Below are 21872 nucleotides of genomic sequence, written 5' to 3' on the forward strand. Positions count from 1 at the left end.
AGCAACAGATACGCAGTTTTCAGGAACATCAGGGAAAGCTAAGCTTAGAAATGGAGCCAGAAGCTGCTGTGGTCAGTAAAAAGAGCACATACCTTTTCTGAGGGAAATACAGAAAACCCCAATTCTGAAATTTAGCCACTAGTCTTCCTATAGCTAATCATCCAGTAGGCTGACAGCTCACTAGCTACTGCAAAACTGCTGAGCAAGGAAGTAACTCATCTGAGGGATAAAAATCAAAGGGACTTTAGTATTGCCACAAAGTTTTCTAGTTCTTTAAAAGTTACTGTGTAATTTATCAACTAAAGCTCTTGAAGAAGAAGTACTTAGAGCAGAGGATAATCACCGTAAGGCTAACTATTCCTGCTAAAATACACACACGGTGGATATCAAGTAATTTTATCTAACTGAGCTGTGATTGCACACTATATCATTAGTGAATTTGCAATTCAAACTACTAGAGATCAGAAGTCCTAAAGTCTACTCAGGAATTACTCTTTTCTAACTGCTTTTAAAACATACCCCTCAGCAATACTGGCCTAAAAAGGAGACAGATAACCACCTTCTGACATGTGACAGAGTAAAACAACAATGACACTGCACAAGGATTAGCCATGAAATACTTTGGAAATGGGAAAAGAAAGCCATTTTAAACAAAGATATTTATCAAAGGAGTTTGGCCCTTTCACTGCACCCTGGTTTTCAACTTAGTTTGTACAGTAAAATGCAACCACTCACAGAACAGACAAAGGTAGTGTCACTTTTTAAAAACGTGCTGGCTTCACCTGTCATTATGCAGCCTCAAAACACAAAATACATATCTGCCACACTGCAATTTCCCTACCATGGTTATGCCAGCATCCTTCTTTCTTGCTCTCTATAGTCTGAAACAGATTTGTACACTAAGAACAGTTTTAAGCATTTCCTATGTGTAGGCAAACAGTCTTTCGACTACCTTTAGTCTCATATTACAAAAAGAAATTATAATACCAAAAAGCTTTCATTTAACAACACCACCTAGCCAGATGTTCAGTCAGCACCACTAATCCCAGCCTAACTGATATCTGGAGCAGCACAAAGGACAAGGCTGCTCTGAATGTCACCTGAAGCAACAACGAAGGTCTTAGATTACAGGTTCTGCCCCAGAAAAAAAGCCAGGCAGAGAGTCTTCCACCGTCTACTACAAAGACACCCAATCATCAACAGTTACAGGGAGGCACTCTTATTGGAGTGACCCAATTAATATTCTAAACAACAACTAGCTAGAGAAAGGCTACAAATTCTTAACCCCATTTTTTGCTGTTTCTGCCTCAAATCAAGCATTTCTCAACAGTTGCCTGTGCAGACATTTACCCAGACATGTGATATAGATCATAAAAGCCCAGAAGAAGAGTCCATCCCTCATTGTAATGCTGAAAGTCATATATTTTGCACTGTTGCTTAATCCTTCAGGGGGACATGTTTTACAGGCTTATTTTTAAAGATTTCTTTATTGTCCTAGGAACTTACGTCATTATTGCATCATTCTAGTTATATTTGGTATTATATCAAATACTACCCACTAATTGAAGTCTTCATACACTAGATTTTCATGCAACACTTTTTTCCTGCAAGTTTCTATTTTTGCTCATTTTAGTTTTGTGTCTTTCCCACAGAATTGATTTGCACTGACATAAAGCCCTTTCTTTCTCTAACCGACTTCATGCTATCTCCAAAGAACTAAATATTTAAAACAACAGTACCAAAAATTCAAAGTGTTCCCTTACAATACAAAGGAGAAAAAGAACTGAGAAATCTGAACTCAGGGGGAAGGAAGACTGATAAAATTATTTTCTTCAAGTGAGACCACATATAAACAAACACAGATAACAGGTTTTGTAATTCACACAGGTATGATCAGAAAGTACTAACAGAACTTACAGAGAAAAATCGAGCACCACTAACAACGGGTTGACACACTGATGGCAGACAGAAAGCCAGCTAATGAGTTACAAGCCAGCTGAGCCATGTGAACTGAGCACATGCACATTATTAGTCTTTCACAGATAAGAAGGAGAATGTGCAAATTTGAAAGTTTGGGCAGCAGCAAAACTGTCTCTGCCATGACAATTGTGGAAGTGAAGAGTACTGGCACACCACTGGACAAGGTCTGGGACCAGGCAAAAAATCATCCTCACTCTAGAGCAGAAATATTAGTCCACAAAACAAAACAAATCCTACTGTGTTTCTATATGCTACAACATTGTAATCCAAACTGGTATTCTTCCCTCCCAGGCCCTTTTGCTTGGAAGGCATTAAAAAGCAGCTGGTGACCAGCACAGCCCTGCAGCAGGCCCTTTGGCCCTTTGGCTCTGTTTCCAGACGTTGCTGCAGCACCATGAAAGATCAGCCAGTAAGATATTAAGAAACTGCTGATGCCAATTTTCCTAGTGTTAATGACAATTTTCTTATTTCCCCGATCTCCACATTAAGACTGCAAGCATGTATCCTGGCCAAAGACATAGCTCACAGAGATGCATTTGGCTGGCATTTTGGTAAATCCCAGGAAGTCACATAGCCTACCTATTAGTGCATATGAGAGGAACTTATTCACAGAGGTGAGTGCCAATCCAGTTATGGGGCCTGTAGTGTCTTCAGAACGGATTACTTCCAGAAAAGGCCGAAGAAAGACATTAGGTTCAATTTCAGATAGCTCTGTAAAATAAAAATAATTTTAAAAAGACAATTAGAGTTGATTCCTTAGGATTCATTTTCTCTTTAAGAATATACAGCAAGTTTCATCTCAGAGAAAAAAAAGCCTGCACTAGGTTAGTTTCAGAAGGCTGGTGGGAAGGTCAGGGTTGTTTTTACATATATACACACACACAAGCACGCACATAGGTATAGGCATGTATTTTAAAAGCAGTGGTTTGTAAAGTTCACTTTCTTGCGATCTTCAAAACATCTTTCTGGAGCCTTCTAAAATCTGATTGTAGGACACTCCATAAATGCCACAGAGGCCACTGTTACATAAATTTATGCTTTAACTCACTGGCAGATTCAGTTGCATTTTCCTATTACTTTTGGAATTGTGTGATCCCATGAACTATATAGACCTTGTCCCACCTTCTGCCACCCCGGAGCCTACTACAGATAAAGCCTCATGCTAATCACATGCAGAGTACAAACGTACAACCAGGTTCATTGGATCTCTTGCAGCTCTTTGCCTGAATACAAACTGCATTTCTGTAACACTAAATGTTTGCTTGGCAAAGACAGGAAAACCCCACAAGATAACCTAATTTAAAAACTCTTCTGTCTTGCTCTCAGAATACCTGTGTAAGCCTCTCAACCAAAGAATTAAAAAGGGCACTCTTCTCTACTTGCGGCTTTGGCTGGCAAGGATCCCCTCTAAAGCTGCAGTACAAGAAGGCAAATGCACTGAGCTATTAAGCTGGAGAAAAAACAACTAACAAGCTTCCTGAACTTTCCAAGATGATCAAGGGATGCTTTGGGATTGAAAAAGAAATACAGAAGAGAATAACCAGAACTAGGGAAATTGACCAAGAAAAATAAACAAAAAACCCTAACCAAAACAAAAACCAAACCCAACCAAATAAAACACAAGGAATCAAGATAAGAGGAGCCCTGAGGGGGATTTAGGAGAAAAAGCATTAAAAAGCAGGTGAAGGCAACCACAACATAGTAAGTACACAGGCACAGAAGAATGCATTAAAAGTAACTTGGATAATTCTGAGACTAGAAATATTTAAGTACAACACTTGGCTCAACTTGCTGAAACCTACTTTTTATTCCTAATAAAAGTTAACAAGTCTAATGGCTAATAGTGTCACAGGATCACTGGCATTTATATACTTGATAATCAAATATTGCATTTATCTCTTCTATAAGCTTCTTTGAGGCAGGGAGAAAAAAGACTGCAATTCCTGAATCCTTAGACAAGCTGCTGCTTTTCTACCTACCAACATAATTCAATTATTTTGCTGAGGGGAAAAAACCCAAACCCTTTATTCTGAGATAAGTGAAATTCTATTTTATCACAATTCCTGTTGAGAAGCCTTAAGTATCAGAGCAAAAAGTCTATCAGAAAGTATGTAACTGTGTCAAATTATGGCAAAGGACCAAAGGAAGAAAAACAATACAGGGGCTTTTGTTTTAAAAGTAAAGAGCACAGAGAAGAACATCAAAGTGCTGTTAACTAAAGCAAAATTGCAATTAAAAGGGACTTTGGGAATCATTACGCCATCTCTTACATTTCAGCGACCAGTTCAAATAAGGCCAACTCCACTAACTTGTGAGGGGTTAAAAGGAACATGATGATTCAACCTTTTTGGCTTAAGAACAACTCCTCCAATTTGTCAGATAATATCCTGGTGTGACATTACAATTGTGTCACCTCTCAATAGCACATGGAAATGCAGCTGATCGCAAGATATTTTCACTGATGCTTATGTAAGTGTGCTTTGTAGAACACTTGTCTGGTTACAAACACTTGGACAGCAATAAATATAGTAAGACTACTTGGGATCAAAACTCAAATTCTTCTTCCCTGAAACTGATCCTTTCTACAGATCAAACCATAATCCTGCCAATTCCTCCAGTCTCGTTCAAACCACTGAGTCCCAGGATGAAAAAGCTGCCCTTGATTAGTAAGAAAAATGGGACTTCAGCAGATGTGCATCCCTGCACATGTAGAATGAGACAATGAAGACACACTTGCTAGCAGAGGATGTATAGGGCACCATTAATACATTTTTTGGGACAAAAAATAGATATTTTCTTTACAAGAGTAGGGAGAGTTCCAGGTCTTTCCATTCAATTAGAATTGTTAATCTTGATGTCATTAAAGATCAGATTCCCTTGCAGTCCAACTGAAATTTGCAACTTACATGAAGATCACAAAACAGCTTGTCATAATTAGGATTTAACTTAGGCACGTATCATTGATTACACAGCAGCTTTGGCCAGTTTCCCTAATATTCAGAGATTCCAGACTTTACAGTAACAAAGCACTTTACATTAAGCTCTCTGAAACTGATGGTTTATGCTGTAAAACTGTTTAGACTGGGTAGTTGGTGCTATGGTATTAAAAAAAAAAAATTAAAAATATGTTAGACAAAGAGAGCATTTTTAGTGCAGGACTTACCCACTAAAGGGCTACTGTCTGAAAGATCTAAATGTCAGTGAAACACCAATCCCACTTCTCATTGCTTGCACTTGAGGAGTATTCAAATGAGCTCTTCTTACCAGAAGTATTTGCAGGCACTGAGGACTTACAAGGGTCACCAGCTCCCTTTTCAAGGCAGAACTTAATCTTGGTACTGGTCCTTTGCTTCAGTGGGAAGTTTGGGAGCACAGAAAAACACTCGTATTGTCGCTATTCTTGCTATACCCTGTCTTGAAACAGACTACCTTCATGGGCTGAAGAAGGTTCAGCATCTGAAAGTGGCACTAAAGCTACCCAGAAGTTTTTAACCCAGTGATGATTTTGCAAACAAACCATTAAATCAAACATATACCCTCTTCTTTTAATTCAGTCCTGTTAAGATCAATGAAGTTAGTTCAGAAGCTCTTTCCTCTACAGGTTTTCTTAGCCTTGTACACCAAATGTGGCAGTGTCCAGAACAAACCTGCCAGCCTTTTTGGATCAATAGATACAACTGCAAGGTGCACTCCACGCCAGCTTTTCTACTACAGCTCAGGTTGGTTTGATCTAGAGCACAAAACAGTAGGACATGAATAGCACTCTCTTCACAGTACTTTGGTACGGTGGGATCAGAGTCTTTAGAGGGAATTGTTCTCCCCAAAAAACTTCACAGAAGAGACACCATAGGAACTCCTGCCACCACCTAACTGTGAAAGCAATACTGTGCTCTTCTGAAAATATCTAGGAACCTTGGAAAACGTAGGAAAATCAATTATTACTTTAATAATTCCTTGTGACAAAACAAAGGCTATATAAGGTACACACTAAATGTCTGGAGGTACATACTTGATGTTTATAACAACATGCAAAAAAAAAATTGCTCTGAATTTTCAACTCCAGTTCTTGTTCTGCCAGATTCAGGTTCAGGCATTGCAAGTGAGGTAACTGTAACCAGTGAGAGAACTGAGAACTGCCGACACAGATATTTCTCCAAGTATATTTTCTAGCAAGAGACATTTCTCAGGATGGTTCTCTGCTTAAGTAACCCGTTTCAACTCTGGGGAAAAAAACAACCAAAAAAAAAACCCACCCAAAAACTCACCAAACCTGCAAGTATGACTTCAGCCAAGGGTATGACAAGAGGAAAAACTTAGTAAGTATCCACAAAGAGAACAAAATTGCACAAGGGACTCCTTCAAGCAGCCTTCCCTCGAAATCTACTCAAACCCAGGGAAAAATTATATTAAAACATGACTTAGTCTTAAATTAAGAGCATGGTCTGCTTTGGGGACCAGCTGGAAAGCAATTCCCATTCTTTTTGTACAGGTCCATTCAATGAAATTTCAGAGAAGCAAGCAGAGACCAGGATCAGCACAACACTCAAGAGATGCTCAGCTAGCCTAAAGCAGTGCACGGAAATTGAGAAGGAGGGAAAGAGTATCTTAAGTAATGTTATCAGAAAGCCAACTCTTCAGGCTGGCAATTTTAATGAGGACAGAATTCCTTTGAGATCACAGTGCTTTCCCTCATTCTTCCTATGGATTATTTGTACTTAGACACACATGTCTATAAAGATATTTAAACAACTAATTCATGTTTAAGCACCTAACTCCCATTTCAGCAATCCCATCCAGCCGTTCTGGCACTTCAGCAAACAAACTGCATCAGACCTCCAGCATCCCCTTTCTCCTGAAGTACAGGAGCAGGTTCCCCTCGGGAGAGTTTTCTTATTGTTAGCACACTGTTGGCACATTCCTGATCTAAAACGCTCACATAAGCTGCTTTCTCTGGCAGTTCAACTCTTCACTCCTGAATGACTCTTATCAGGATCGGCTATGCGTTCCGAATCAGAGTAAATGAACAAGAAAAAATTGTTTATGACAAGTTATTTCAACATCATTTGTCCCGAGGACAGGCAACTGCAACCCAAACCACATGACCTGGACTCCTCTTATGCAGCAGCTGTTGGCCTTTGATGCCCAGCCTTCAGAAAGGCTGTCTCCATTGTATCCCACGCACCTCTGCAGTGCAGACGAGCTCAGACAAGAGCAATGCTTTGAGCACGCACTATTACGTTCCCTGCTTACAAACTGAGCTGTACAATGAACAGGCATTCTCTTTTCTTAAGGTGAGAAAAAGACCAAGATAACACTGCAATAGAGCAGAAAGCCAGCTTTTTGGGACTCTTGCCTTAGGGCTCAATCAGTTTATGCCACAGAAAATCAAGGTATCAGCAAGTGCTTCCTGGGTCATCCTCAAAATCACTTCCTGGCCTACCGTGATATGCAATTTATTCTCAGTTCACCCAACAAACACCAAAACGTTTTGTGTTTTCACTCAAAAGATGAGAAGTCCCTGCAGTCTGGATCAGCAAGTTAGACTGAGTAAGTTACAAGGACAAAATTGTACTTGCCTTTCAAACCCGTCTAAAAGTATGGAGTGGTCACACTTTTTGGATTTTCATAAACATTTTAACTGCTGAAATAAGTACTGGCTTAATCTCAGCCAGGTCAAAATGCAAGACTGCAGGGAAAGGAGAAATTCTTTTGAGTTAGGCCTGTGATTATCAGCTGTTTAATTTAGAGGTTAACAAATCTAGCAAAAAGAACAATACTAACTTGTTCCTCTAAAAATTTGCAGAGCTTGAATTCGCTTTACATAGAGTCCCTAGATAACAGGCACAGAACAGTATATGCGTACTGGTTCTAGGTGCCCTGGCAAAACTGCAGCTACAGCAGCTCTACAGCTGATAAACAGAAGAGGAGCATGTTTTTCACCACTCCAAAAACAAATTCTCCAGACTGACTGAACACATGCCACTCTGCACCTGAACTGAAAGACATGCCCTGACTTCTAGCTAGCAAGTCTACTCCAACTCTGACATTTAACTCCAAATCAATAATGGCCAAATAATGTTGGATAACAAGTGTAAGAAAGCTAAGCTATAGATGACCCACACTCATTTGTTCCCGAGCGTATGTTCTGCTCCACACAGCCCTCCCTGGTAGAGACAGTGTTTCAAGTGAAAAGAATCCTCTGCCATCTCTCCCCTACAAGGGGATCTTAGCTGTTGTTTTCATCTTGTTTTTCTTGCAAGTTCTAGACCAGCCCTTGCAACACAGTGCAATGCGTAGCACATTGTAGAGATTTTCTGATCTGAAAGGAGAACAGATTGCCATTTATACAGTCAGACTTAGCAGCTAGCATTATGAGAGAAAGCTCTAGCTCTCCTTCCTGAAAATAATAATGGCAACGTCCCCTAAACTTCATAAACAAGAGGTCATCAAAAGCCACCGGATATTCTCTCCGGGTTCCCCAAAATATCATTGTCTTGTCCTAATCTAAGCTCTTAATAGATAAAGAAAACAGGATTCTGCCAGCTAGGGAGAAGCTGAGGAGCCAGAAGCTTACATCCTAGCTTCCAGAACACATAAATACTGTGGGGATTGCACAACACAATATATATACTGTGGGGATGCGTGGAAGCAAGCTTTGTGCATCTCTGAAATCAATACTTCACTACAGTAAGTGATATCAAAAGCTTTGCATACAATAAAAATAAACACAGGCTGAAAACCAAGGATATTCAAACCAATGAAGGAGAAGTGTGAATTAACTGCAATCCTTTTCAAAGGATATCTGTAAAATATACTCTTCAAAGCTAATGCCCTATGAATTAAGGTGGTCATTCAGGGGCCCCAGCCCACCAAATCAAGGGGGAAACAGTGCCATTCACAGCCACACATGAATGCAAAGCTGGAATTACAAATGCAGTTTGACAAGGGGAACCCAGAGCTGTCAAGCCTGTTCTGTTTGCCTAATTTCATTACAATGGCACAAATGCTTTCATTTGTCACACTCCAGCTTCATGTGTTTATCTCCCTTTCATTAAACATGACTTTAACAAATTATTGTTCCATAGTGCCAAGATCTCAAGCACCCTTCAGAACTGAGATTTTTATTTTGGGGAAGCATGACAGAATGCATACTGAGCATTTGACTCTTCACATCCTTTGGTTAGGGCAGCATAAACTCAACTAAAATACTGTCTTCTACAGAATTAGTTACATCTACCAATGAAGCAGAAGCAGTGACAATGCCACCAGTGTGAGCCATTAGTTATCAGGAGTTTCATCTGATGCTATGCTTCAAATTCAGCTGTTCTGACTGACCATTAAAAATTCCTGGGCATTTTTTCATAAGCAGGTATTTGCTGAATAATCTTCAGCCAAAACTATGCTGCAAACTCCAGCTGTGCCTCCACTGTTACTTTAAGTACTTTTCACCCAGCTGTAGTATTCTGTTCTAGAGCGGTATTACAAGAAGCAGAAGATACTCACTTCATTCACAAGGAAAGCAAATGCCATCAACAAAGGTATGGAGCTACACAGGAGGCAAACTTCCATGGTTTTTATTTGGATGGACTTAAAAGTACAGACATGGCTACTTGCTCCACCTTGAATTTTTAACACCAGTCATGAAGACTGCTGAGTGTCTGGATATGAGGTTATTTCAAAAGTTGAAGTTGTTTAATTCTGTCTTTATTTCTTAGCACTGAGGAGACAGTAGGGATGGGCATAATCGCATCTTGACAAACTTTTTTCTGAGCTATGGTTGACATGTACTGGTCAGAGGTTATAACCAAAAGACTCTGCTTCAAAATAAGAACAGCTCTTGAAGTGAACTGAGGGGTAATTTAGCACAGTAAGGTTGAAGGTCATCAGGAGTAGACCTGGCTACAAATCCCAGACTATTTCCTCTCATCCTGTGACCTGAACATTTCTGAAAGGACATAACTAGGCATGATGAAAGGCAAAAAACCAAGTAACTATACAGTAAAAGCCTCCTATCTGCAAGCTGGTCTCTCATGAGTGTCTTTTGCCAGTGTGAAGAGTAATAAGGGTAATTTCAATGCTAACCCATCCTTGTTTTCATGAAATCCTTCCTCCTACATCACAGTAGAGGAAGCATTAGAGCACCACTTGATTTTGCTAGCACATTCCACAGTAAGAGTATTTACATATGATAGAAATAAGCAAATTCAGAACTGCTTAAATAGTTTTTTGATCTCCCTTACAGGAAGGTTGATTGCTCTGAGAGAAGGGAGATGGGGCAATACAGCTGATCTAAGCCTCTGACAGGTTTTGGAATATACCATTAGTTTTGGGGCTTTTACAGACAGAAACAAGCTCTAAACTGTTAATGCCACTTGTAATGGCTCTTAATTCTACTCCAAAAAACTGAACTCCCCAATGACTCTACAAAAACTGATTTGAGATTTTACCTGTTTTTGAAGCATTTTTCTCCCACGGGTGGAAGTTACTTAGCCTGAAGCTCTGAACAGCTTCCAGGGCAGAAAAAAAATCACCTTTCCCATACAGCTGCAAGGACAAGGTTCTTCCGCTTACAAGTTTCACAGGTAATTGAAACTTAGCATCCACTCTTAAAAACTCCAACAAAACCATCCCATTAAAAACAGGCAAGTAAAATGCAGGCACACATCACCTTTTGTCTCTGTTCAGAACCAGATAAAACTGTTTCCTAAGGTTCTTGCAGAAAATCACCATGCATATGACAACAGCCAGTTCTTGTGATGAACCTGCACTGGGTGTGAAGTTCAGAACCCACAGGCACTCCTCCAAGCCCATGACATTCAACTCTAAATGAAATTACTAAACCAAAATAAACCAAATCAAAAAGTAGCCATCCCGTGACAAATTCATCTGTCCTTGACCAAATGCTGATAGTTATTGATCTTGCTGCAGTTGTGAATTAGAGCCAGGTTTCCCAAGGTTCCCTCCTAATACGAGGAAGAGAGCGTGGCCACTCTAACAAGATGGACTAGGCTAAATGAAACCTGTGGGGAATTGCACACTGCCAAGTCCAGAGGATGGACTTAGCTGTTATCTTACTGACAGCACAAGTTTGATGTATGTCAAGTTTAAGCACTCTTTTTCCTCTCTAAAAGAAATTGGCACATGTTGAAGAAAGAGCAATTAGATTTTGACACTCTACAGAACCCTATTCAGCCACTGGACTTGCTTCACTATGATATTTTACACATCTTGCACAGTACCAGGCCCAAGCTAAGTAGGCAATTTAAAAGCCCAGGAGAAATTAAAACTCCTTCCCCGGTATTTTAAAGCACAGTAATTCTCCACAGCTTTGTGTGCCTACCACGCTATGAATAGAGCTCTCATTGCAAATTCACCATGTTGTGAAAAGGAAAGCTTCACTATTTCTAGGAGGCTAGAGGAAAAGATTACCGTTTTATCATCAATTAGCTGTCTGGATGTTATTCCATTCTGTTTACCCTTTCCTCAAGGGAAGCCCATGAGTGCCAAGGGGAAAAATTAAAAGGAAATTGAAGAACAACAAATCCCAAACAAGCCAAGACATTTCTTGTGATGACAGGGAATCAAAAATGCATCAGTGAGACAGACAAAATCCAAAGAATGAAACGAAGAAAAGCCTGATGACACAAGAGGAAAGAATCTTTTAATGACAAAAATCTCTCAAAGGTTTAATGTACCTTGCTGTTACGATTTACACAAATTCTTCTATTCAACCTGAACTAATCTAGGAGACATTGTGCTTTGCCATATTATCAGAAAGTAAAATTCCCAGGTGCTAATGGCAAAATATGATGGCCGAGAGCTCAAGAACCCCCACACCAGGTTACCACAGATCAAAATGGGAGACTTGAGGAGAGCAGGGTGCAAAACATCATGGGGATATTAGTTTCAAACCCAGAGAAGTAGAACACAAGCAAAAGGAAGAAGAGCCCAGCCTGCTGGCAGCCAACCCAACCATTATCTTAAGACATTCCAATAGTAGAAACATTAAGCAACTTTCTTTTTCCCCCACAGCAATAATTGAAGCAAACAGTAATCCATGCACACACACACACCCAAAATTTAATGCTGCCTTCATTAAAAGGCAGCTCAATTCCTAGAATGATGACAACAAGTGAGCATTATGTTCTTGCAAATGGACCAGGGAAAAAAATTAATTTCTGCATACTGCAATGTGCTAGAGCAATCCACTGATACAAGGTCCTGATGATACATGAAAAGAAGCAGAATTCCGAGTTTTAACACTTCCGCTTTTTTTTTCTTTGTTACAGTCTTTGCATCTGAAGAGATCTGTGAATGCTATTCAACTTCAGTGATCACTGAGCAGGATGTATCTTAAGACAGGCATCATGGAAACAATATTATATCAGTCCCCAACTCCATTAAATACATTTTTTCCATGCTCTGAAATCACGTTATCAGCTATAAAACAATAAAATGTCTGTGAAGAATCAAAATGGCCTAAAATCTATGTGAAGAAATAGAATACTGGTTACAGTCACTAAGAAAGTGTCAAATGGATCTATTTTAGTCTATTACTAATGGTTTTGATCTAGTACATGCCCATGACAGAAGAAAGCACTTCTGAGTGGTTCAGAAGTTCAGCTGAGTGATCCTGATAAAGGCCATCACTGACTACATGCTGCCCAGCAAGACGGATGTGAAAGCAACACTTCAGCTCGCTCAGACAAACACATCTGTTTGTTCAAGCCAGCCCCCAGTTCACACACTTAGGTAGGCTTCTTCAATCCCTCTCATCTTCCCTTGGGCACAACACAGCCTCGCTCTCCAACTGGAATACACAACACACACTGAACAGGTCAGCGGACACAACTCTGCTTTAACCTCTCACCTCTAGCATTTCTGCTGCCATGACCTCTGGGGTAGAACCATTATACTTCAACAGCACTTATTCTCAAGACTTGGTAAAAAGCCAAAGACAGAAGAATTTCCTTTTCATTTTCAAGCCTAGATCTACAGAATTTGCTCTGACAGGATGTAAGCACATATATAAATAAACTGACCATCAAGTGGTAACAAGGTCCTTGATCACATACAGGCAAATCAGTCTGCTCAGCCTCTGCCACTCATCTCCCCTTCATGCTCTTGGGCAAGTCACTTCATCTCTGCTTCAACTCCTCATATGAAAAGAGAACATATTTGGCCTTAAGTGCTGTGCTATTAGATTACCTAGAAATATTATCCAAAAAAGCAGCTCCAAAAAGCAATAATAGCAATCCAACAATGCCCTTTCTTCCCAAAATCAAAAGTTAACGAAGACTCTTAGTCAAAACAGCTATTTTACAAGTTGATATTTAAGTTAGGGAAATATGACAAGCACTGTATAACACAAGTTAAAATCAAAATGATCTTTACAGTTTAGCACATAGAAAAACAGCAGCTGAGCTTGTGAAATATCAAGGAAATTTACAGGGACAAACTGGAGAAAAAACTTGGCAGTGCTTGGCCACTCACTTTTGGGGTGTCAGTGTTAAGAAACTTGATTTTAAAAAAAAAGCTACCTAATTTTCGGAAGAACTAAGGAATGAGGGGAAGAAAATATACATCTTTTTTCTAAAGAGTAGTTAAACTGCTAGCAAATTCTCACGACCTTGTCAGAATGAAACCACTTGACACACAACAGCATTTTCAGCTTTGAGACCAGTGCTTAAAACCAGAAAGTGACTCTAGGTAACAGAAGGATTTCGAGGGCCCTTCCAAAAACTTGGGATGAAATCCCAAAGCCCTGAGAGAGCAAGGCGAGCACCTGTTTTCCTGAACAGTCGATTTTTTTATGCTGCATACTTTACACAGAAGCTGCATTATTCTGGAGAAGCAGCATTCCAGCCAAAAGTGCACAGTTAATGTTTTTTGCAGCCCCCAGCTTCCAGTGATGGATGACCATTTTATAATGAAATAGTTTATGCTCAATCAACTTACAAATAACGGATGTTTTATCACACTGAATTAAAAAGAATGTTTTTAACAAAAAAAAAAAGAGGAAAAAAAAAGAAGGAAGCAACAGGAAAGGATCAGTGATGAGCAGAGGCAAAAGTTGTTCCTATTAAGGGTGGGTAAAAACATCCAGATGATGGTTCACTTTAACTCTTTCACTGCTTCCAATAACACACGGAAATGATGCACAAAGTAGTATTTGCCCTGAAAACACCTACATGTAAGTTCTGTTCCAGACCATTGAGACATGAGACTTTCCAGCTTCTACAAAAATCATTTGATTGCATAACATCTCAATTAGTTTTCTAAAAACCTAGGGCTAATACGTAAGCACTGTCTGAAAATAAACCTTTCAAAATACTCTAATCTCTGATGCCCATTCAGCATTACCAAAATCATTCCTCAGACAACTAATCAGCTGTGAGGCTTTCTCCTCCTGCACTTCCACCTGTCAATGCTGAGCAATAACCAGAGAAGTAAATGCCTTGTACTCAAAAGTCTACTGAGATTTCTAGGTCAAGTTTTGGAACCAAACATCCAAATTCAACTGATAATCACGACTCAGTGTTACACTGTTATACCACAACTGTTACTGTTGTTACACACTACAAGTCAAGAAACCCCAGAGCTTGCAGGGCCATAATTGAATCAACACAAGTCCTTCAAAATGCCAGAAGCAGAAGCATTCCTTGTCCCTTTTCTCCCAAATAGTGTATGAAAAAGTCTCCAGCCAGTCCAAACATGCCAAATCACATGAGAATGGAAAGATAACCTTACAATCTTAGGAAAAACATCTCTTCTAATAGGAATAAAGTAATGCAAGAGTGCAGAATAGTATAAGATGCAGTGATGAAGCTACATGGGGAATGCCAATTAGGTATTGTGAAAGAAATTTTCTAAAGAAGGGTGGTCAAACACCAGTACAGTTTGCTGAGAGAAGCTGTAGAAGCTCTGTCCCTGGAAACAGTCAGAATTCAGCAGGCTTTAACCCTGTACACAATCTCACTTCCAAGTAGGTCCTGCATTCAGCTGAGTATCTGAACTCCAAGGGTCTCTTCCTACTTAAATTATTCAAATTCTGACTTTTGCTTAAAAGGAACAGAAAAACCCCTCTGTTATGTACATGTAGGCACTCTAACTCCACTGAGTGAAGAGAATTTCCCCTCCCAGATTTTCTATTGATTAGTAGCAGCAATCAATAAATACCAAGCAGAACCTCACTCCAGAACTATACCGAGAAAACATTCTTGATTTTCTAAATCAGTTTTCTAAACAGAAGCTGCAGACTCAGGCTGTAACTGAACTGGAAAAGAACAAACCAAACCAAAACACAAACAAAAAAATCCCAAGCAAAACCCTCCACAGTTTACCAAATTTGGAAACTTTAAGAAAACTAGCAGAAATAGAGCATGTTGTTCCTGTGGTCTCTTAAAAAGATATTACATCTGCTGCAGACAATAATGCCAACAAACAAACAGCACCTTGGCCCAGAGTCATAACTTCAGATCTAAAACAAGTCACACTGCAACAACCTGATGCTCCACTACATTCAGATTTAATTTATGGAGCTTTCACACTACTATTTGAAGAAATGCAAATATTAATCAGTCCAAGATTTCAGTCACAAAATCAATTCTTCTCCCTTCCCCATTCCTCAGCTGAAGGCTGGCACTCAGTGAACCAGACCAAAGGGAGAATAGAGTTTCCAGCACCTGCTTCAGCTTTTAAGTTTCCCATTGAAACTGCTGTGATCTGGCAGTAGGCAGTCTGGAGATGTCATTTTGCTGCTCTGTGAATGACTGAATCCCAGTACAAAAAGAATCCAAATAGAGAAATGAGTGAAAAGAGCAGCAGTGGACAAAGGAAGCCACAACACAACTTAATACGGCCAACGAGAAAGAGCAGCTGAAGACAGTGTTCTACAAAGCACCAAGTCCCCTACAACCCAGTACCTTATTCCCCCTCTGTCTGCCTCCTGATGGTCACCGTGGACAATGCTGAGCAGGCATTACTTTCCACACTTGTGACAAAGCTCTTTCAAAGAATGGTAAAATATGACTCACCACTGACCTACGATTTGGAATCGCTTTATTACTAGACATTACAGACCATGGTTGTTTACCACAGTAACATTAGGATTTAAAATCTAGAAATATACATTCCTGCTGACAGGAAGTTCCCCTTCTTTTACAGAAGGACACACAGGTAACTCAAAATATAATTCCAAATAAAAAATTTGCAAAGAAAGAATGTCAAACACATTTATTCCTCACTATAATAGGCTTCAAGAAGTGGTTACAAAACTGTAACAATATACCTGCAAGCAGATTCCTTCCACAAAGAGGAAATGCTCTCACTCTTAGCATGTCTGCTTGAAAAAAGAAAAAAAGGTACTCCCTTTAGTCCTGGTCAATACAGCATCTGTACCACCTCCCTTAAGAATCCAATTTAAGCCTATGAGTTAGAACAGCAAAACTCCTAAAGTGAATGCATCTTTACTGTGGTCAGAACCTCCACAACACTATGGCAGCACTCACACTAGGTAAGCTGCACCTTCAGGCTGCTGGCAGCAATGTAACTTCAGTTTAGTTTTGTCATAGCATAGGACAAAACTGGAGAGGTGCAAAAATACAGTTGTTTCAATTGTTTTAAAGAAACTAAAAAACTCTAAAATAAAATCTCCTACACACATCCCATCAACACCCATTCTTCCTTAATCCAATTTCCTCCCCCCAGACAACCACTGAGAACTAATTCTTCTTCCAGCTCTCAAGGCTTCCTTGGTCACAGAAACTGCTCACTGAAATTTCCCAAAAGCTGGAGAGGCAGAAAGAAGAGTGAAGAAAGGGTTAACCCACAGCTGGGAGAAAGTTTCCCTGGAAAATTAGAACACATGCTGTGGCTGTGACTAAATTTCACACTGGTTCCGTTGAGTACAAACATCCACAACTGTGTGCATCTGAGAGAGTAGGAGAAAATGAAATGCTCCTTATATATTAGCTTCACCTGCTAGGTTCCTTCAAATGGATAGTGACATGCTCAAGAGACCAGCAGAATCCTTCAGACTCACTTCACATTTCAAGCAGAGAAGAGGTGCTGCGGGAAACGGAAGGAAGTAGTCCTTCCCTTTCTTGCTCCCACATTTTTTGGAACATCCTGGAAAGCCAAGCCTATTATCTTACAGAGGTAATTCTGCTGCTTAAGACTAGATGTGTCAGCATGGAAGTTACCTGAGTTGACACTTAAGACATCTGTGCCATCCAAGTACATAAAAAGAGCAACTGTACAGAGTGAACAGGGAAGAATATGTGCACTTTAAAGACCAGCTGGTTATGTTTCAAACAAACAGGCAGCCCTTCTCTGATCAGACATAAATACAAAATGGAGATTAGGAACTAGTAAGATAACCAGCACATGACCATAGAAAGGTTTGGATTGGAAGAGTCCTCTGGAGGTCACCTACTTCAACCAACTTCAATTCAACTCAAAGACTGTTTTGGAGTTCTAACAGGTTGCTTCAAGGCCTTGTTCAGTCAAACTTTAAAAATCTCTATGGACGGAGATTCCGGTCTCTCTTCCCTTGCCCCAGTATTTAATGCTCTCTCATAAGATTTTTCCCCCTAAGTACAACTGGAATTAATCCATATTCATGACTATGGATCTCCTGGCCCATATAAGCGGCTCTGTCTTTTTTGTGATCCTTCTTTAGGTAGTAGAAGACTGCTATTAGGTCCCACTCACCAAAGACCGTTCCATTACAGATTGACAGGAAAGCCTTTAAAAAAAAGGAGGAAAAAAAAAAGAAAGATGTATCTTCACTGAGCTGAGAGATCTCAAGAGGGGTTATCAATACAAAAAGGCACAGAGAGGCTAGCACTTACACTTATCATCCCTAGATGATTAGTAAATAGCAACAAATCAAATATAGAACACTTCCTTCTCCTCAAAGCATTTTTTCACTGAACTACACAAGGAGAAGCAGAAAGCTGGCAGACAAAATATCTACAGCAGAAGGAGACATATGATTACCGTCATCTCCAATATGCCCAACACTGTTCCAGGTAGGGACAGAAAACTTCTGCTCTAATCTTTTCAAAAGGGTATTATAAGGTGTCCATATTTAAGGAGAAGGCAGGTAGGGAAGACCTTCATTAACTATACTAGTCTTTATCTCGTTTATTGCCTTTATTTCCTAAATGCCTACAAAGTTCTGTTCAAATATATAAGGACTGTTTTGTAGCCATCCTTCCTTGACAGGAACTAGCAAATGCAGGGTTAGTGGATTACAGTAAATCATTCACTATCCATTTCACTGCATAAACTAACTTAAAAGGTTAGAAGACCCTCATAGCAAGGTATTAATCACTTGCTCTCACCATGGCTATGTAACAAATGTCCCATCTGACCTTAAGTACCTACTTTCACACTCCAAGTTGTCCTCATTAATGAACACACCAATTTTAAAACAAACAAAAAAACCACAAAAGAAACAAACAAAAAAACCCACAAAACAACAAAAAAATGCCTAAATCCATCTTTCCCCAGTGTCTTCAAGACTCCAAGTAAAACAGCCATGATTCATCCCATGAGACATATCACGTGAAAGTAAAACACTTTGCGAGCTTATTTTCTAAGGCTGAAAGGCAATCAGGTGTTCATTTATATTCTTTTAAATATACTGACAGTGACTTGGTACTTCCTGTCCAACTATCACTAGAGCAATATATACTTGCACCTAATTTTTAAATTTCACAGATTACAGAACTGCAGTTTGACCTACAGATACATTCCTTTTTGCCTCAGAGAGGAGGGCCACCTACATTTCACTGAATGTTGTTAGATATTAGCTAAGAAACTGATAAAAAGATTTCTTTAAGGAAAAAAAAAAATTGTTTCCACACACCGTGAAAAACAAACTACTTAAAATACCACTAAGTGCCAACACGACACAGTGGAAGAAGTGGAAGGGGTCTGGGTGGGTAGCTTCCAATAATTCAAGGCATCTTGATGTGGAGTCCCCATCCCTGGAGATAGTAAAAAGCTGCCTGGACATAGCCCTGAGCCACCAGCTCAGAGCAGCCCTGCTTAAGCAGGCCACTTGGACCAGAAGACCTCTGGAGGTCCATTCCAGCCTCAGCCATTCTGCTATTCTTGCAATTCTACAGACCCAATGAGAATCCAGTGATTACCAGGGGCTTAGTTTTCTGCTAAATATTTCTATCCTTTAGATTTAGAGGCCCACTTGAAAAACTGAAACTTCAATGATGCTATCAAACTACTTTAAACAACTCTAAAATTAATTGTCCAAGTTCTCATGACTTTAAGGTTTTACTCATGGCTTCCAATGCTGGAGGCCATCAAAACCAGACACAGACTGAAGAGCTTATTCAGCTGTTCATTTTAAGGTACCTCATATAATGTGCCAGGGGAGGGGAGAAATTACTTGAGAACATATCAGAGTGCAGCCTTCATTCTTTCACATGTGTGTGAATGATGATCACTGCGGCTGCTTAGCAAGTGAGACTTCAGAAGATACTAGGAACTACAGTTCAAGACATCAATATTTATTATTAACTATGCCATCAGGGAAGGTTCCTGAAGTATGCTTGATTTGGACTATGGTGCTATTTAATTTCAGGAATTTCAGGCACTAAACGGAACTCTTAGAAAGGAGAAAAATGGAACTTGTAATTATCTAAACCACTTTTACAATGTTCTCCCTCAGTAACGATTACCTTCTGGGACCTTGTGGGAAGCAGTCCCTTTTATTTTCTGGTTCTCCACAGAAGTGCAGGCAGCTGCCTTGCTTATAAAGAAGCCAAGTTCTTATGACTTTTAAAACAAAACAAAAAATCGTATTTTTAGATTTCTTTTTAATTCTAAATACTTTTAGTCAAAACACCACACACCATTTATTAACTGAATTTACAGGCATTTATTTGCTTTAGAAAGTCATTGCTGGGGAGCATTTACAAAATATCAGACCCTTTACATTTTACTTGTTACTATATGAATTAATGTATAATTGCATTCTAACAGGATTTAGCTGAGTTACACCTGCTCTAACTGTACTAATAGTCACTATGCCATGCTGTTACCCTTTGCATAGTCAATGCTCCTTTTCACACAGAAAAGCCCCCAATTCTTCTTCCTCACGGTATCCTAAATAGCTCTCACAGCCACTGGACAAACATCAGCATATACAAATGTGAACTATTTGGATAGCAAGCAACCAGGATAAAGCAAAGTACTTTTCACAGACAAACAGAAATAACAACTGCAGTTGTTACTTGACTAGAGTATGAACAGCCACCAGGTAAACTAACAGAAAAACCTCCCTGCCTCATCATTATTAGCCTTTTTAGAAGCAAGAACTCTATCTTGTTCTGCTCTACACTAAAATTTTAATTTCTAGTAAGTCCTAGCAGTTTCTTAGCTTTCTAGTATGTTTTTGGAGTAACAATCAACTCAGCAACCCAGAAGAGATGAGACTTCTAGGAGGATCCACACATCCTCTGACAGTCTGAAATTTCACTGCCTTTAAAACAAATCTTTTGCTCTGTCCTCTTATAGCCACTGAAGAACTGTAGCAGTGCTGGCAGGCAGAGGGGGGCTTGGGATGAGCATACTTCATAGTCAGAGAGGAAAAAACATGAATGTTAGGAATCTGTTACTATTACTCAGTAAAATCCAAAATCTAGATTTATCAAATAAATTTATGTTGCTTTGTTTTATCATTAACAGGACAACAATTATTTTGACAATCTTAGGATTTTGTATCGGACAATGTTATTTCAGAACAAATGACAATCTATAACTAAAACCCCCAAATGTACAAGATCAAAACACACATTTCAGCAAGCTTCATATTTAGCATACTTTGAATTTCCTTAGCTACAACCAGATTTATTCTATCAGAAATTGTATATGGTCTCTGAAGAGTTAGTGCATGACCTTGCATCCCTTATGAGAAGTCACAGCTGTATTCCCACATTGACTGATAAAGACAACTGAACAGGCAAGCAGAGTCCCATCCCCTCTTTGAAACAGGCCAGACATTTAAAGTCATCTCACTAAAAAATTATTTACTACCATTATAATCAAACATAGCTGGCTTTCTGTTACATGGTTCAAAACAACACAAATCACACTTGAAGCATCAGACAACTTCATACTTGGATCCCAAGCGACAAAAGGTAAGTCCATGAGGTGTCCTATGTCCCCTTTTAAAGGCTAACAACCTAGCAACACAGATCTCAGTCTGGTCTGAATTGGGTAATGTCTCAAAGAAAACTCAATTCAAAAGCAGAAGTCTTCCGAATAGGGCAGAAATGACAAGTACAGACATTAAAAAAAAAAAAAAAAAAAAGGTAAGAGTATGTAGGAGTTGTGGAAGCAGCACAGCTGGTTAAAAAGGGTTTGGTTAATAAAGCTCAGGAGCAGGAAGAAGCAAAAAATATCTTGGAAAAACTACAGTTAACATGAGTAATGTATCAGACTGATACGTGGAGTAACAGGCTGGTTCACAGTTGCTCAATAGTATCTGTCCTGTTGCACAGAACAACTTCTCTGTTAAACACTAACATGATCCTAAACAGGATCTTCCAAATCTCTGCCTAGGTAAGCATTTCAACTTGAAATGCAACTTTCTGTTCTTACTAATATTGAAAAAAGTCAAGTAGGACAAACTGCAAGTCCTGCTTCCACAGAAATAATTCTTCTTCAGTTCAAGTAGCCTTTAAACATAGAACCCCATTTCTTTCTCTGAAAATTTAAGTGAAAAATAAAATATACTAATAAATAATTTCTGAATTTGTGTCAGGTACAGTTCAGCAAGCTCTGTCCCTCACACTTGTCTCTGCCTCTGCAGCTCTGGTTTAAAAGATCTGCCCCTCTGCACCACATTCTGGGAAGGATAA

General features: G+C 39.4%; 1 protein-coding gene across 1 annotated transcript in view; it reads right to left on the reverse strand.

Annotated features, from left to right (window-relative positions):
- GBF1 (golgi brefeldin A resistant guanine nucleotide exchange factor 1) overlaps positions 1-21872 on the reverse strand; it is a 106653-nt gene that overhangs the window by 42783 nt on the left and 41998 nt on the right. Inside the window, 1 exon segment of the mRNA XM_032116563.1 lies at positions 2560-2691. Coding sequence (XP_031972454.1) covers positions 2560-2691 — 132 coding nt within the window.

The sequence above is a fragment of the Corvus moneduloides genome, chromosome 8, assembly GCF_009650955.1.
Source record: "Corvus moneduloides isolate bCorMon1 chromosome 8, bCorMon1.pri, whole genome shotgun sequence".
Lineage (NCBI taxonomy): Eukaryota > Metazoa > Chordata > Aves > Passeriformes > Corvidae > Corvus > Corvus moneduloides.